The 17,056-nt window shown below is 59.0% G+C and overlaps 1 protein-coding gene across 3 annotated transcripts in view; it reads right to left on the bottom strand.

The window, feature by feature from the left end:
- CABIN1 (calcineurin binding protein 1) overlaps positions 1-17,056 on the bottom strand; it is a 92,767-nt gene that overhangs the window by 37,670 nt on the left and 38,041 nt on the right. For 2 of the 3 annotated variants that reach the window (XM_032471419.1, XM_032471418.1), the window contains exons 23-28: positions 16,425-16,686; positions 14,403-14,663; positions 13,136-13,287; positions 11,622-11,800; positions 3,893-4,042; positions 1,697-2,034 (exon numbers count right to left, since the gene is read on the bottom strand). In XM_032471419.1, coding sequence (XP_032327310.1) covers positions 1,697-2,034; positions 3,893-4,042; positions 11,622-11,800; positions 13,136-13,287; positions 14,403-14,663; positions 16,425-16,686 — 1,342 coding nt within the window. The remainder of the gene's footprint in view (positions 1-1,696; positions 2,035-3,892; positions 4,043-11,621; positions 11,801-13,135; positions 13,288-14,402; positions 14,664-16,424; positions 16,687-17,056) is intronic. The other variant, XM_032471420.1, reaches the window with a different exon arrangement.

Below are 17,056 nucleotides of genomic sequence, written 5' to 3'. Positions count from 1 at the left end.
TTGGGCAGGAGGGCAGCCTTAGGTGTGGGGGTCAAGGGTCCGTCAGGGGCAGACCAGCCCTCAAAAGGCTCGGGCAGGGTAGGAGCCCCGGGCAATGGTAACACTGAGGAAGCGGCCCAGTGGTCCTGGCAGGAGGTCCCACTGGAGGCGAGAGGACCTGGGGTGTACCCACGCCACCCCCTGCTGTCACAGGAGCTCTGTGGGAGGGTCACGGGAGAAGAGCCCTGAGCTCTGCTGGTTCCCTCGCTGAGCCCACCCTCCTCCCCTCTCCCAAATCCTACAGCCAGTAGCCAAGCCAGCAGAGCCCACCTGGGCATGTGTGCCAGGCCTGAGGGGCTGCGGTAAACCCCACTGGGGCCTCTCTGCCCCAGCCAGCCACCAAGCCACAAGATGGCAACAGGAAAATGCCATTGCCAAGCCCACAGGCAGGCTTTAGGAAGAAATTCGCTGCTGTTGAACACCCAGCAGGAAATGCGTGTTACCAGACAGCTGTGTTTGGAAAGTGGTCGCTGCTGGTCACTGAATGGTTCTGGTTGTGCCCCAGGTCTGCAGACAAGCTGATATCTGGTGGGCAGAACTGCGTGACTCAGCTCTCAAGGGAATGAGGCGCCGCTGCATGGGGCACCAGGACCAGGGGAGCCTCTAGGGCTTGGCCAGGCCCACGGTGCCAGCTGCCTGGCAGCGCCAAGGCACGTCGGGTGCCCACACATAATTGCTGCAGGAAAGGGGTCTCTCTCAGATTCAAGACCAGCACTCCACCTCAGAGAACCAGGGACGCCAGCCTGGGAACAGAGTCAACAGGAGAGCCACAGAAACAGGGTGCCACGCCCCGGGGGTAGGCAGCCTGAGCAGCCTCTGCCTCCACCACTGGGTCTACCAACCCCCTGGGGCCATCACAGAGGACCAAAATGACCTGGGGAATTCACGGAAAGGGCAAAACAGCCGACTGTGAGCAGGGGCAGGGGCAGTGAAGTCACCTGGCCAGGCTCCCCGACATAGATGTCAAGGAGCGAGGATGTGACCCGCCTCCTGTGCCTGAAGCAGGAGCTGGACAGCGCTTGATCTGGGAGGAAATCCTCGTGTGCACAGCCTCTGTTTAATGCTGGCAGAACCACGGATGCCCCTGCTCCAATGTTCCTTTTATTTTGACATTAACATTGTTTCCCACTTTCAAAAAGTCTGGCCAGTGAGGGGACAGGGTGCAGTAACAGCAGCCCGGGCCTGCTCTGTGTGGCGTCCTTTATATGCGCGACTCTCACGCTCGCTGGAGCAAAGCCATTTGAAGGGAGGTAGGGGCTGACCCACGGGCTCTGGGGGGCCCACCTCCCTCCACCCTATCCTGTCACTTTCTCCTCCTCCCCTAATACGCATCTCGCACAGCAGAAGGCCTGGATGAGGGTGGCTAGTGTCCCTCCTGCCCGAGGCTCAGAGCTCCTGCACAGGCTCTGCTGCTCCTGAAAGGATGGGGCAAGCTCCCAAAGCAGCCAGGGCATGGCAGGTAAGACCTGATGAGCCTGTCAGCCCTCCACCCTCACCCCAGTCAGTACCTGAGCCTGAGCAGCCCCGTGTCCACCCTCCGCAATCCCACACTGCCCCCTTGTCACCAGGAGGCTGGGCCACTCTGGCGGCCTGTCTCCTGCACCGCCCCACCCCTGGTCTCCCTCCACCCCTCCCTGGCGCGGCCCCAGCCCCTCACCCGGTGGGTCTTGCTGTGGGTGTAGAGGAAGGCCAGCCGGTAGAGGCTCTTGTAGTGCTGGGGGAAGCGGCTGAGGCACAGGCGGAAGGAGGAGATGCACTGCTCTGTCAGGAACTGGCGCTGCTCCTCGGCACCTGCCGGCAGCCCCTGGGGGAAGGGCGTCGGCTCCCCCAGGGGCTCTGCTCTCTTCCTCCCATCCCACGGGGAGGGTGCAGACACTGGGGGCTTGGCGGGGACCCCAGCGGAGGCTGGAGGGTCTGCAGTGGGCTTCTGGCTGCCCTGCTCTGTGGCCTGGAAGCCCTCCGTGCTCTCCAAGGACTCCTCAGCTTTCCCTAGAGCTGAGAACAAGGGAAAGACAGTCGTCTCAGGCTCAGGCCCTCGGCAGAGTGGGCCCCGTGCCCAGGCAGGGCCCGGCTCCACTGTCAGGGCTGTCTCTGCTTCCCTGCGGCACCAGCAACTGGCACCGACCCGGGCACCGTTACCTGCTGCTCATGGCCAGACATGGGCTTGCGCCCTGGAGCCCTGACGAGGGAGCAGTAGGCTGGTGGCAGAGCCGCCCACAAGGATGCGCCTGGCAGGTGAGGGGTGAGGAGCCCACCCGGGGCTGGGGCTGCCGCCCACCAGGAGCACAGCAATGGTGTCAGAGACCACCCCATCAGACCAGGCCCGGGGGGCACTTGCCCAGCCCCCTGCGCTGTCTGCTGGGCAAGGGCTCTGGACCCATCCCCTGCAGCACCCACATCTCAACAGGAATGTTATCACCTTCACCAACGTGGTGACCAGGAAGAGGGCTTGGAAGGGAGAAATAGGTCCACGGAAGCAAGAAGCTTCATGTCAAGGCCTCTGGAGACTGCAGGACTTGTTCCACCCTAACCTTCACCAGGGCCAGCCCTGCGTGCTCTGAACTGGAGGGAAGAGGCGGGATGGGCCGCTCTGTGTCTGGAAAGCCGTGCACACACCGGGCTCTGTGCGGCCCACAAGCAGGCTGGAGAGAGGCCCTGAGGATCCCCTATATGGCAGACTTCACTACTCGATGGCCCATGTCTACACGACAGGCCTCACCGTCTACCGGTGAGAAGGATCTCGTCTCTAAGGCTGGACATGGGCCGAACTGGGAGCACGGCTGCATGCCCCACCCCTAGCCCCTGACAGTGTGCCTGTCAGCCGCAGAGGGTCAGCGTCAGTTTGGGGCAATACAATGACCGCCCAGTGAAAAAGCGGGACCCAGGGCTGCAACACCCACAGGCCTGTTCAGCCCCTTCCCAGACCCTAACAGGAACACCTTTCCCAACCTACAGGGGATGTGGCTTCACCTCCTTCTAAGGCCAGCTGGAGAGGCCGGCAAGGAGCAGAGAGCTGGGGGAGCCCTTCCCTAGCACCATATCCACACAGGAGCCCCCAGACCCCGACTCTCCCATCCAGGGCCTGTGCAGGGACTGGCTGGGGCCAGACCTGGGCCCCAGGGGACAGGTGATCCCCAACCCCACCTGTCCTTCCAGCACACCTGGAGAGGCAGACTGAGCCTCTCTGAACCTCAGGTTCTTCTCCTGGAGAAGGGACCAGTCAGTGTTTTTTCCCAGGGTGGCTGGAGGCTTGGATGTTTAGTTACTAATGTCCATCAGGCACCTGATGGGAAAGCCTTCAAAATCCTCAGCAGCCAGACCAGCCAGGCCTCAGGGCAGCGCCAGGGATGCCTAGCCCGCCTGCAACCTCCCTGCCAGCAAGCCTGGGAGAGGGCTCTGCCCACTGAATTCCACAATGGGGCCTGGGGATCCCATTGGAGCTGGGCACACCCCAGGACCAGATCAGGGCTCCCCACCAAAAAAAAAAGGGGGGGGATTCAGACCAAAAAGAAAGCACATTTGTGACACTTAGGATCCAAAGACTTGGCTCTCCCACGGGGCTGCGGTGGTCATAACCACAAGGACAGGGTCGCTGGGGCTCACCACGTTCCCGGCGCCATGCTTTACCCTCACAACCCCAGGAGCAGGCCTGGGGAATCACTCCCAGCCTACAGGGAAACAGTGGAGGCCCAGGGAGGTGAGAAACTTGGTCAGCTGAGGTCCCAAGGCAACAGGCAGGGCCATGGGGACGGAGGCTGAGTTACCCAGGCTGCCCAGGTGTTCAAGCAGTCCCTCTAACACGCGGGCCAGATCTCCACACCTCCCTCCTCTCTGGTTCCCAGAAAGTCTTTACCGAGCAGTCCTGCTTGGGAACCGGGAACGGGCAACCTCCTTTCTGCGCAGGGCTTCCGGGAACCCTCCAGGGAGCTGGTGGGCTCGCTGAAGAAGTCCTGTGTCGAGCTGGAGTCTGAGAGCGCCACGGCCGTGCTGTCCTGGCTGCGCTCTGTTGGGAGAGGGGAGGGGCAGCAGCATGAACCCCCACACCTCCAGGATGGGGGGCCTCCCAGGGTGAGTCCCCTGTCGGAGGCCTAGTGACTGCCCTGCAGAGCAGAGGGGACGGCCTGCACAAGGCCACTCTGATCCAGCCTTGCAGACCTGTCCTGTAGGCCACCAAGCCACTCACTAGAAGCACCAACCTCCGTGGTCACCTTCCTGGGGTTTCCCCAAAGAGCGGTGTTCTCGTCAATGTGTAATAATTGGCCCTCGGGAAAAAGCCGGCATTTGTAGCATTTACTGATTTCTGTGGTGTGAATACTCCCACCAAGGCCGATTTCGAGTTGCCAGTGCCGTGTGTCTGAGCGTGGAGTTGAGAGAGACGCAGAAGCGAATTACACACCAGCGGATCATGTTTCTGCTGTAACAGGCGCACACAACCAAAGCAGGCAAGTGCTCAGCACAAACGCTTAACCAGTTGCTGAAGGGCACGTGAGGACTACAGTGGGAGTACAGACCCCTGGGAGGCACAGACGCCAGGCAAGGGGCACCCATGGGCCTCCACAGGTGCTCACGAGGAAGGGCGGGGTGGGAGAGAGACTGGATGACCCTCCTGGGGTGCAGGCCTGGAGAAGAGGGGTGGCTGCACGGAGTGCATGGAGCCCTGGCTGGACCCTTCTCCCCAGGGGAACAAAAGCCTTAAGCCACCAGGGGAGGGGCAGCAGGGGACAGGTGAAGACCACTGCAGAAGGGAAAAGAAAAGGCCGACCCTGAGGGAGGGGCTGGGAACCACCCAGGGCCCAAACACTCCAGGCCGCCCACCTTGAGACATGGACAGTCTGCCGAGGTCCGAGGTCAGACTCAGATGACAGAGAAGCAGCCACACCCCAACCCCAGGCTGGCAGAAGCAGGGCAGGAACCTTCCAGCAAACCCACCCTCTCTGAGTACCGAGTACAAGGTCAGACCAGAGGACCTGGAGGCCGGGGGACACTGAGCGGAACCACAGCAACAATAGAACCCAGCCCAGCTCAGCTTCTGCCTCGTCAAACTCACTTTCCCTCCTCCGGCCTAGGGACAAAGGAAGCCCACTCCAGGCATAAGGATTAGTTCCTTCAGTCTCTTCTGTTCTACACACGATGTCAGTTTTCAACATGAACAGTGTAAGACGCACACACGTGTGCAGAAGGAAAGAGCACTGTCAGGATACAAAGTAATCACCAGAACCAGGCTCAGAGATGGCCCGGATGCTGGAACTACTGACTGCGAACTTAGCGCAACTAAGACAGCCCAACTCATAAACCTGATAAGCGTGCTACAGGCTCCAGCAGGGAAGGTGGACACACCCACGAACAAAGGGGGAATTCAGGGAGTAAAAGGAAACCAGGCAAGAATCAAACGGAGACACCAGAAATAAAAAACCATGGATAACAGAGACGAAGAATGCCCCTTGTCAAGCTTCTTAGCAGACTTGACACAGTTAAGAGGAAAAAATCAAAACCTGAAGACAGGTCAGTAGAAATAATCCAAACCAAGAGAAAAAAAGTGCAGGGGGCTGGGTGGGGGGCGGTGACGAGAACAGAGCACCCAAATGCTCACGTACTAACTGGATCCCAGAAAGAGATGAGTCAGAAACAGGACAAGAAGTATTTTAAGAGATAATGACAGAATTTTCCAAAAACAATGAAAGACATCAAATCACCAAAAATCACAGACAACACAAAGCAGGGCAAGGACTTCCCCCACACACATTAGGGGAAAAAAAGATCACACCTGGATGTATCATATTAAAACTGCTGAAATCCAAAGATACAGAGAAACTCTTGAGGGTGGAGAGAGACATGTCGCACATGGAGGAAGAGTTGAGAACAACACAGACAGAAGCCATGCAAGTTGGACAACACCTTTAACAACTTCTAAGAGGAAAAGCTGTCAACCTAGATTTCTGCAGCCAGTGAAAGTACCCCTCAAAAATGAAGGACAAACAAAGGCTTTTTCGGGCAAACAAAAACTAAGAGGATTCTTTACCACCAGCTCGGAGCCAGGAACCACCAAAGACAGCTCCTCGGGTAGAACAAACTGAAACGAGACAAACTTGGATCCACATAAACATATGAAGTTCCTCAGAAACAGATAAAGAAATAATAAAAATAAAAGACATCTTTTTCCCACTTCCTTCTCTAAAACATCACTGACTGCTGTGCGGAGCAGAAGCGCTAGCAGTGCCCTGTGGATTCATGGCACGTGGGGAAGCGAAACGGATGAAGCCAGGGGACAGGAGTGGGGTGGCCCTCACTGCACGCAGCGTGGTGCCCGGCGTCACGCAGAGATGTACTTTCTTAGCCCTAAGGCAGTCACTATATTTAAAAAAATAGAGATACAAATAAACCAGAAATAGAGATAAAATGTTACCATTAAAAAACAAACTGTGCTTTGTCCTGAACTTGGCATCTCTAAAGGTGAAGCACAGTTACACGGGGCCGCTCGTGCCATATGACCTTGAACAAATCAGTCCCAGCCCCACCTGTGAGTTGCCACCACATATCATCTCCGAGAGGCCAGTGAGGGGAGAAAGGCAGATATGCCCCCAGGCCTAAGCAAATGTTTGGTATTGACTCCCAACTTGCTGATGCCTAGAGAGGGCACCAGGTGGGCAGGGAAGGCAGCAGAAGCACCAGGGATGGTGTGGGCAGGAAGGTGGCACTCTGCCCCCAAGGATGAATGGTGGGGCTCGGCTGACCCTCCTTTAGAACAGCACTGAGGGCCACCAGAGAGCCGTCCTGCATGGCTGGCACTCATGGCTGTGTTCCCCCTACTACCTCAGCCAGCATGTGGGGCCATGGAGGGGCCCGCACTGAGGGTGTCCTGGCCCCTGTCCTGCCGCGGGGCCGCTCAGTTGCAGAGCCTGACTCCGCCCAGGACAGGCGGGCCCCTGGGGACCAGCCACTGCCCAGGCCCCTGCAGGAAAGAGGGTAGCCCCAGCAGGCAGCCCTCTTCTTCTTCCAGAAGCCCACCCACACAAGACCTGCTCCCACTAATTACTAGTGAGGCCCGGTTATAAACAGTCCACTCTCACTGTGAATCCCCGGCGCGTTCACTTCCATGCCTTGGGCTGCTCCACCCCTTCGCAGCATCCTTAGACGGACGCGCACCAGTCTGACGGCTGCTGCTCAGCCCTCTGCTCCAGGTGGGCCCACAGCCCGGTGCCAAGGAACGGAGCAGGGTGCAGAGGACACAGCTAGCCTGTCTCACCAGGTCTTTCCTTATGCAGATTTGACTCAGTTCAAATCCCTTGGACACTCAGGATTTCCAGACCAGCCTAAAAGAGCTCTCTGGTGACAAGACAGAAGTTTCCTGCTGTGTTTTCTCCACTGGCTCCAGCAGGATGACTAGAAAGGGTTCACAGCCACCTAGTTCATTAGCTCAACTCCATGACATTTTGAGGAAAAAAAGCATGTGGTCATGTGATCAAAACTGCAGCAACTCTGGCTAGTGAACCCTAAAAAGATCACAAATGTTCTGCCAACCAGAAAACCACAGGTTTCTAAGAGCAGTAAACTTGGGTGGAATCAATATTTTGAGAAATGTTTCAACCGGATAAAATCTGCTCATGTGGTCCCTGATGACCACTGGGAAAGGACTCGCCCCCTGGAGTGAGGCTGGCTGTGGGGCGGGTGCCCTGCAGGCCAAGGAGAAGGAACAGATGCACACAGGAAGAGACACCAGAAGCCCGGGCCCCGATGCCCAGCATGGGGAGATGGTCTCACTGCGTGCCCCCCGGCCGCACCCCCACCACACACCACTCTGCTCCCTGGGCCAGCTAGATGCTGACCAGAGAGGCCTGGGCAGCTGCTCTCGACGCTGATGCCAGGGAAGCAAAGCGGCAACCCACAGCTACCTGATGAGGGTCCCAGGTTCCTCTTCCAACAAAGGATGACTGGGGAAACCTGCCCTTCTTAGAGCCAGAGAGAGAGACCCCGAAACCACAGCACTCCCCTGCTGTCCACAGGGAAGACTCTGCTCGGGCCCAGCTGGCTCCCAAGCTCCCTCCCTCCCCTCCAGGTCTCTCTTCACCTAAGTGGTCAGCTCGGCATCTAAACACCACAGGACTCTCCAACCTCTGTGTTTTTGCTCCCATTGCCCCTCCCCCAAAATGACCCTGCAGGCCTCTCTGGAGGCCCACCTCCTCCAGGAAGTCCTCCCAATCCACCCAACCCCAGAGCCAGCTCACAGCACTCCCTCTTGGCACCAAACATTGCCCCAGGGACACACAGATCTCACCAGGTAGCACAATTAGGGGGAAAATGCCATGACCAGCTATAGCCTGAAGATGTTTTTTAAAAGATGAGAATGAAGGTGATAGGCTCTGCCCTCTGACAGACTCCCTCCCTGGCCCAGCACCAGTCCCACTCTATGGGAACACCCCTGACAACCTGAGCTCACATGGAGGTGGTCCCTGGGGCCCACCCCAGAGCACCCTGGACCCTACATGCAGTGAGTGCTTTCACACACCATCCTTGTAAAGACAAGGTGGCATCTCAGAGTCTCAGGTCTCTGTTACTTTTTTAAGCAAGAAAGAACAAAGCAATGGAAATATAGGGCTGAGCTACTGGCCGGACAGGAGGGCAGACCGTGTGGGGAGGCCAGCACTACACGTGTGTCTGGCCAGAACCAGGAAGATGGGCCGTGGGCAGAAGCCAAGCACATCAAACACACACCCTCCAAACCACAGGACCAGCGGGTGGCGGCGCTCCAGGTCACGGGGAAGCAGGGAGCCGGACTGAGGGTCAGCATGCGGTCAGCTCGGTCCCCGAAGCGAGCTGAGACAGTGCGAGCAGAGGCAGCCTGGAGAGCAGTGTGGGCGGGTTGGGGCAGCACGGGCAATATTGGTGGAGGAAGGTAGGCGAGCGGGCAAGGACGAGCACGGATGGGACACGACACGGACGGTGAGGGTGACAGCATGGCAGGTGAGGATGGATGGTTGCTCCCGCTCTCCTGACCGTGGCTGGCCTGTCCACCACCAGTGAGCTCCAACACACCCCTAAGACACTGGCTGAGCTTTGGCCCTCGGGAAGGCCTCCCCCAACCAAGGCCAGGTCCCCGTGGGACCCTCCGCTGTTCCATCGCTCACACGTGTCTCCTGGTTCCCACCACAGGGACCAGGGCTATGTAAGGGGTGCCCAGATTGGCACGGCCACAGGCTGGCTGGAGAACCCCGCCCGCAAGGCCCTTTCTGGCTCCAGCATCAGAGGTGACAGGCAGCACATCCTGCAGAAAGTGAGGGTCCTCCCACGCTAAGCTAATTGTTAAGATAATGATTAATTGTCAAGCTGGAGCTATTTTCCTAAATCTCTTCCAAATCTCACACCAAGTAAGCACTGGCCGGGGCTGATTTCTGGAGCGGCTGAGGCGGGACCCCTAACCTCACACACAGGAAGTGCCGACCCTAGGCTTCGCTCCCGGTCCGGCTGGCGGCAGGTCCACCTGATAGGCTGCTTGGTGCAGGGGTCTCTCCTGAGGCCACACCATGGCTGGAGAGAGTCCGGGTGACTGCCCCCGACCTGGGATCCTCCTGCTATGTGGCACCGCCTGCCCCCACGCCAGCCCCAATGACCTGGGGGGCCCTGATCTAGAAGACAAGGACCTTTGTTTACCACCCACGAGAACATTGCCCAGTCCTACAGCTGAGGAAGCTGGGGCTCAGAGACATTGCCAAGCAAGTGAGGGGAAGGACTGGGACTGGCACTCAGATCCCTGACTCCAGGGCCTGCTCTGCCGGGCCTCCCTGTCCAACCTCAAGTGGGGACCCAAACCCCACCCCCGCCTGCTCCTCTTCGCCTGCAGCAAGGCAAGGCACACCCAGCATCCTGACCGCAGAAGGGCTCCCCTCTGGTGCGCATCCTCGCACAACAGGAGAGCCGAGGCTGGTCTCAGGCTGGGGAGTTGACTGGGAACCAGGAGGCCACAAGCTCTCGTCCCGACGCCTGGTCAGCCAACCCCGGCTGGGGCACAAGAGGCAGAAAGAGAGTTGGGTAGAGTGGCCCCTTGAGGCTCCAGCATGTCCCCCAACATCCGCAACCTGCTGCTTCTGCCGGGGGCCAGGGCCCTTCCTGGGAGCTGGAAAGGCTGCCCAAAGGCCACTGTCACGTTACAAGATTATAGCTAGTTTAGGGTCCCGAACATCTCCACGTTGTGGACACTGCTTTCTCCCCAGGGTGAGGGGTGAGAGCTCCAAAGGCCTGCACAGCCAAGCTGGGTGAGGACACCGGCTGGGTGGGACCAGCAAAGGCAGGCCAAGCGATCTCGATGGCCCCACACCACCGACAAGAATCACTTTGCCAAAAAATTTTTACCACCATTCAAAAATACACAACCATGGAAATTATATTTGAGCATATTCGCATGGCTTCCTCTACAAACTTCCAGAACCAGACACACTCTGGTGGCACCCAGGATGGGTCCCACCAGCACCTGCCCCCAGCACTCTGCTCCCACAGCTATGTGCACACGCGGGTGCCCGGGCGGGATGCTGGCAGTGGTGTGGGGCGGCGGCACGGCCCTCCCCCAAGCCCAGGAGGCTCGGGGACACCCTGAGAGGAGAGCCTCTCTCCCCACACCTGCCTGCACTAAAGCCTCACAGGAAGGAAGAATCCTGCAGGAAGAACTCCCAGAGCAGAGACTTGTCTCCAGCATGCTTTTCAGTGTTCTCAGGAGTAAATGGCTGGGGAGTCCTTGAACCTGAGGTGAGTAGGAGGGAAGGATCAGGACCAGGACCACTGTGCAGGCAGCACGTGGGCCAGTGCCCCCGGCCAGGCACAACCCCTGCGGCCCACGCTCAGACTGGTCTCTGCGCACACACCATCCCGAACCCAGAGGAGACATCACCAGCGTCCTCTGCTCTCAGGTCACAAACTGCACCCCGGGAAGTGAGGCCCTGCCTCCCTGTCGCCCTACAGCAGCCCTGCCCTGGCCCTGCGCTCACAGCCTGTCTCCTGGGCGCGTGCATGCAGCCTGATGAGCTAAGTGACACAGGGCTGAGGGCCCAGATGGCCTTCAGCACTGTCACTCCCCCAGGGCTCCACGCTGCGGCCCTCCAGGCCCACCAGTTTGGTTCATCGTTTTAACAGTGAGGAGAATGTGAAGACGGAGCTGCGAGGCCAGCATGCAAGCCTCCCGGTGTTAGTCAGGGATATGGTGGATGGGCCGCCATCTGCCCATCCCGCGTGGGAAGCCAGCTGACCCCCACCACCAACCCGCCTGGATTCCCTCGACCCTCCCCGACCGTCAGAAGGACGTGCTATTCCTGCGGACACCAACAGCCATCCAAATGCCCCTAACGTCCCCATTTTGCAGGTGGGGAAATGCAGATCGGAGGGCTCCCAGGCGGCGATGGCAGGCGGCGACCCCAAGCATGTCTGGGAAGCACAGGATCACGAGGGTCCATGAGGTTAATGAGCAGCCGCAACATTGCCCGTGTCACCCCAGACCCAGCACCCCCCTCACCAAAACAAAGCGACTCATTGCCCAAAGCACCCTCCCCCGAGACTGGCGTGCTGCCATGGGCTGGCAGTAGGGAGAACAGGGACTGTACCGTCCGGCGTCGCCTGCTGGTGGGGTTTTTTACATTTGACGTAATCGTGGTCAATCGGAGTGGCTGTGTAAGGTGGGGATGTCAGACCTGGGCCAGAGGAGGAGGGGAGGGAGGCTCCGGGGCCCGGCAGTGTCCCAGCTGAAGAGTGGGAGTCCTCGTCCACCAGGCAGGCCTTCTCCCTGTGGGGCAGAGGGTGGGGTACAGGTCAGAACCTCCACATCACATTGAAACAGGACAAGTGCTGGTCTGGACGGTACCGTCACAGGCCTCCTCCACCATCCCCAGGGCCCCCTGCTCCCAGGAACTCTGGTGACACCTGTTCCCTCTGGCTAGTGTCCGGGGGCTGAAGGAGGCAGGAGCTGATCAACCTTTACGACTGGGCCTGCTGGCAGCTCGAGTCTCAGGCCAGGAGACCCCTCCTCGGAAGCAGCCACCCAGCACCCCTCCAGGCCAAGTCAGCCCCCTTCATGTGAAAGCCAGGGCTTGACAGATTTCACCCTGCCAAGTGCGCAGATGGGGAAGACGACTGGATTCAGCGCACGCTCACAGGTGCATGAGGGTATCTGCTGCAACACCACGGACAAACAGAAACACCCGACACGCCCATCAAAACCGCCACAGAAACCACAGTGCACGCGAGCTATGGAGAGCACAGCCACAGACAAGGGGTGCCGCCTCTGTGCACTGGGTCCCAGACCTGCTTCGGGGAAAAGCAAACTCTAGAACACCTCCAGTAGTTTGTTTTTATAAAAGAATCACTGTACTTGTAAGCGTACCTGTAAGTGTGTGCAGACACACAGAGAATGACCCATGAAACAACCTGAATAGTGGCTAACCCTGGGGAGGGGAACCTGACACGCTTCAGTCTACGTGTTTACGTGCCACCAGCATCTTCTGTAACTAGGATATACTTGTGTATTATTTGTGTAACTTAAAAACTGAAAAAGAATTACAACCTATTTAAAAAAGAATTATCACTGTGCCTTGGGGGCCCTTTGTGACTATAACTTCTGGGCACACTGTACCCACCCGTCCACCTGTCCCATCGCTGACAGGTCTGGAGGACAGGCCCGGGCGGGGTCTCCCTGGCCCTTGGCAGAGCCCTCACAGTGCCCGGCCAGGGGGCCCCAAGACAGGGCGAGCTGAGCCAAAACTCTGGGATGCGGACGCCAGGCCACCCACAGCAAGAGGAGGCCCGGGGGTCTGTCCCAGGCCCACAGAGGGAACCACACTGGGACCCTAGTGTCCCCGAGCTCTCTGGGGCCACAGGAGGAGCCCACACCTCCCACAGCCCTTCCAGCCTCCTGGGAGAACGGGCAGCAGACCAGGCCCTCAGGGGCTCCCTGCAGAAGAGGCCAAGGGGCAGGAGGTTGCAGTATGAAAACGCAGTCCCCAGAGGGGAAGGGGCCACCTGAGGATGTGGGCACAGCTAGGGGGAGGTGACAGGGCTGCACACGCAGGCTCTCGGGCTCAGAAGCACCTCAGCCAAGGGAGGGGGAGCCCATGCCACTCACTTCTCTGAGGCTTTGGGCGCGCTCTTCTCCTCGCCCCTGGCAAAGGGCCCTTCCGCAGCCTCCTTCATAAAGCTGACCAGCACCTCTGCGTCGACCCCGGAGTCAGGCCTCCCCAGGAGCTTCAGGATGGAAGCGTGGAGCCGGAAGTACACCTGGATGACAACGCTGGGGTGTGAGCTGCCTCCCGAACTGCAAAGGCTCATCCCTGCCAGTCGGTCACACTGACCGGCCCACCCAGCCCTCACTCAAGGCCAGCTCCACCATCAACACAGACGCGGACTAGCAGCATCCCAGCCCAAATGCTCCTCAAGGGCACGGGGACAGGGAAGGAAGCCCCAGCCCCCTCCACTGCATCTTGTCCAATAAGAAAAACAAGTCAAAAAACAGAAAGGAAACATTACCATGTCTACATGTTAGTAGGAAACAAATCTAGAAAGACGAGGACGCGGCCAAACTGTTAATACGCATTATTGGGGCTAGGGAACGAGGGCCACAGGGCACTTTAACCTCCCACTTCAAACACCTCTGAATTATCTGATTCTCATATTTCTTTTTAACCATGAATATGTGTTAATTTTATAATAAAAAAAATACCTAAGTGCAAAAAAGGCATAAGTAAGCAGATTCTGTCCCAAATTTCAAGCTTTCTGGACATGTGGGATTGGCGGGAGTGGACACAAAGCCTCAGAAAGGGCGAAGCTAACAAGCCCAGGGCTTAGGGAAGACAAACGCACCCAGATCTGCACTGTGTCCTCAATTTCCTCCCAACGAAGCATGCTGGCTGCAGCCACCAGACCCTCCCAGGAAGGCCATGGGCACCAGTGAGAGCACAGGGTGAGCACTGGGAAATCACAGGCACAAATCCCAGTCCACACTTGCTCTGCTCTGAGGGGGCAGTGGAGGGCCCCGAATCGGCCCCTGGCTCAGTCCTGCCAGGCTGGGTGCCCCGGGCACACCCTGCAGTAGCAGTCTCTCACCCACACCTGGGGATGAGGGCGCCGGCCCCTTCCCGCCAGGCCGAGGGCATGAATGCTACACTCACATCACCACTGAACCCAATTCTCAGACTAGTGTGCTAAAGAAGAGAGACCAAACGCTCCCTTCCTCAGAAAGGATGGCGAGCGCCCCTCAGAGACAAAGGAAAAAAGGCTGTGTGAACTGAACTGCACACAGAGAAGTTCCGGCTGCTGCAGGGGTGTCACTGGGACCGTGAGCCCTATCCCCAGGGAGCCGGCTGGCCCCCCACCCCCACCCTGCACAGTGTCACCTCCAGGGCCTCCATGGCCAGCTCGGGGGGGTTGTGGTAGTGGATCTTCTTGGGGTAGCGGGCCGCCTCCTCATGCAGGTAGTGGCCAGCCTGGCGGTAGTGCAGCAGGTAGACAGTGGGCGGCTGCTGCTGCTTCTCGGCCACCTTGCCCAGCATGTAGTGGATGAGCCACTCTTCCTCGTCCCCGTCACCCTCGCAGCGGGCCGCCGATGTGAAGCAGTGCCTGGCGGTCTCCAGCATGCTGTCCCGCCGGTCCTCCATCTGGAATGAGACAACAGTGCCCAGCCAGTCTCAGCCCTCCTTACCCTGTAGCAGCCTAACTGCAGACTTGGGATCCTCCCAGCAGCCCCAAAACCCAGAAGCGCGACCACCATTCCACTGTGGGAGGCTAAGCACCAGGAGGCCTGGAGACTTCGGGGTCGCACACATCAGACACAGCACAGGGCTGGACTGACACCCAGCTCACCCGCTGACTTTTGTTCTTTCTTCTACCTCCTCCTGCAGGACCTAACACCGTTACAGGCTCATGAAGTACCCACAGGCCAGCCTCTAAAGGCCCCAACCACAACCTACGTGGCAGCAAAGAGAGGCCCTGTGCCTGGGCAGGGGAGAGCACAGCAGGAACTGTGGCCGGCATTGCGGGAAGCCCGCAACAGCTCCTGCACGGCAGCAGTCTTGGGCCGTGGGCAGTTCTGAGACGAGCCTCTGTCGCAGGCAGCGCATCTGTCTCGCGCCCCTTCATGGTAAGCAGGCAGAGCTGGGGGGACAGGCCTGGGCCACAGCAGGTTTTCTCGCCCCCTCCTCTGCACACTTCCTAGGGACCGGGTGTTTGGAAGGGCGGATCCCAAGCCCTGTTCACCGCCCGCTGACTGGGGGCCTGTGCGTCTGGGGCGGAACCTCCTGCCTGCAGAGTCAGCCAGAACAGAGGGCCAGCCTCTACGAGGTTTTCCCACAGGGACCACCACCTTTTCCCGCCCCTGCGTGAGGAGCTCTGGGCCAGTGTCCTGGGTGCTATTCTCGCAGGACGTCCACTCCCCAGGCAGGTGTCCCTTCACCCCAGGACTCTGGGGCTGGGTACCACAGTGAGGACTGTGCAGGGCCCAGGGCAGCTGCTCCAGTGCCCAGGGTCTTGGACCCTCCTCTCCATGGCCCCAGCCTCCTCCCATCTCCTCTCAGGGCAGAGGAAGGAGAGGCTGTGAGCACCAGGTTCTGGCAAGGGCTGTCACAGCATGGCGACACTCACTGCTGGACGGTCCCTCTCCAGGAGCCCCCAGCAGCATCACCCTTCCATCACTGCTGTGTCCCTTTCACGTTCTTCCCTATCAGTTTAGCTTCCACACCAAGCACACCCCATGTTAGTCAGAAAGAGCAACAAAGAGCTGTGACCTCTCTGCAGGGCTGGGACTCCCCCGCTCAGAGCAATGTTGGAGGTGGGGCATCACGAGGCCAAGGGTTCTGGGAGCCCGTGACCTGTTCTGCAGGGTTGCCAGGCACAGGAGAGTCCTGGGCATGAAGACAGAGAGCCCCTCAAAGATGGAGGGGCTGTCAGAAGATGAGGGTAGCAGCCATGGCTGAGGGTCTTCCATCACTGAATCCTCCCAGCAATACCCCGATTATTAACAGAGCCACTGTCACATTCTGTGATTTGACTGCAAATGATCAGTTCAAGTACAGGCCCCCTTAGCACCCTGCGCTCCTGGGAGATCTTCCTGGAGGTGGTGTCTTACTGCCATACCCGCCCAAACCTGCCCATTGGCCCTTCACTTCCACCTCAAGGAGCCAAGGGTGCCCTGAAGAACACAGACCTTGGGCCAGACACCCAGCACCCTACACTGGGCAAACCCCACAAGAGGGCTTCAAACTTCCCAACAGTGTCAAGAATTGTGCAAGGGAACAAAGAAGAGATGGCTGCCTCTCAATGGCCCTGCTCTTCAGCCATCCGGTCCCAGGAGCCGGGCCCTGGACTCACCCACTGGGTGTCATTGGGCCAGGGATCACACTGCCACTGAGCCCCGTCCTCACCTGCTGCACGAGCTCGGGGGGCAGCTCAGGCCTCCACTGCTTCAGCTGGCGTGAGGCAAAGGAGTGCAGGGCGTAGGACATGGTGCCGAACTCAATCCACAGGGACAAGTTGGAGCTATCGATCTCTAGCGCCCGCCGGAAGCAGCTGAGGACAGGTGTGGCATGCCTCCAGATGGGCCCGTCGCTCTTCAGCTCATTGGAGTTCAGCTTGTCCTGAATGCGGCTGGCCCGGGCCAGGGCCATGCCTGCCCAGGAATCGAACCTGCAGTCACAACAGGGCACTAGCTCACCTGCCGTCCACAGGCGAAGTGCCCACCTGGACCAACTCCGCCCCTCACTAACTCTGCAACCATCACCTGTCCAGCCACAACTCTGAGCCTCGGTCCTTGACCCACAGGATATGGCCCTGCAGACCCACCTCAAAGGGAGAGCGCCCAACCAGCACAGGTGATTCAGGCCCTCACGGGCACCCAGCCACTGCTCTAAGCACCACCACCACCTGCAACCCAGACCACCCCCAGTACGGACTGGCCTGTCACTCAGCTTGCCTCTGTTCCCCTGCCTGGAGGGGGTCCCTGCAGGACAGTTCTGACAGGAAGGAAAGGGGCTGCTCTACAGGCGCAGAACAATGG

Source organism: Camelus ferus, chromosome 32, assembly GCF_009834535.1.
Source record: "Camelus ferus isolate YT-003-E chromosome 32, BCGSAC_Cfer_1.0, whole genome shotgun sequence".
Taxonomy (NCBI): domain Eukaryota; kingdom Metazoa; phylum Chordata; class Mammalia; order Artiodactyla; family Camelidae; genus Camelus; species Camelus ferus.
This window is presented reverse-complemented; position numbering and strand designations above follow the sequence as displayed.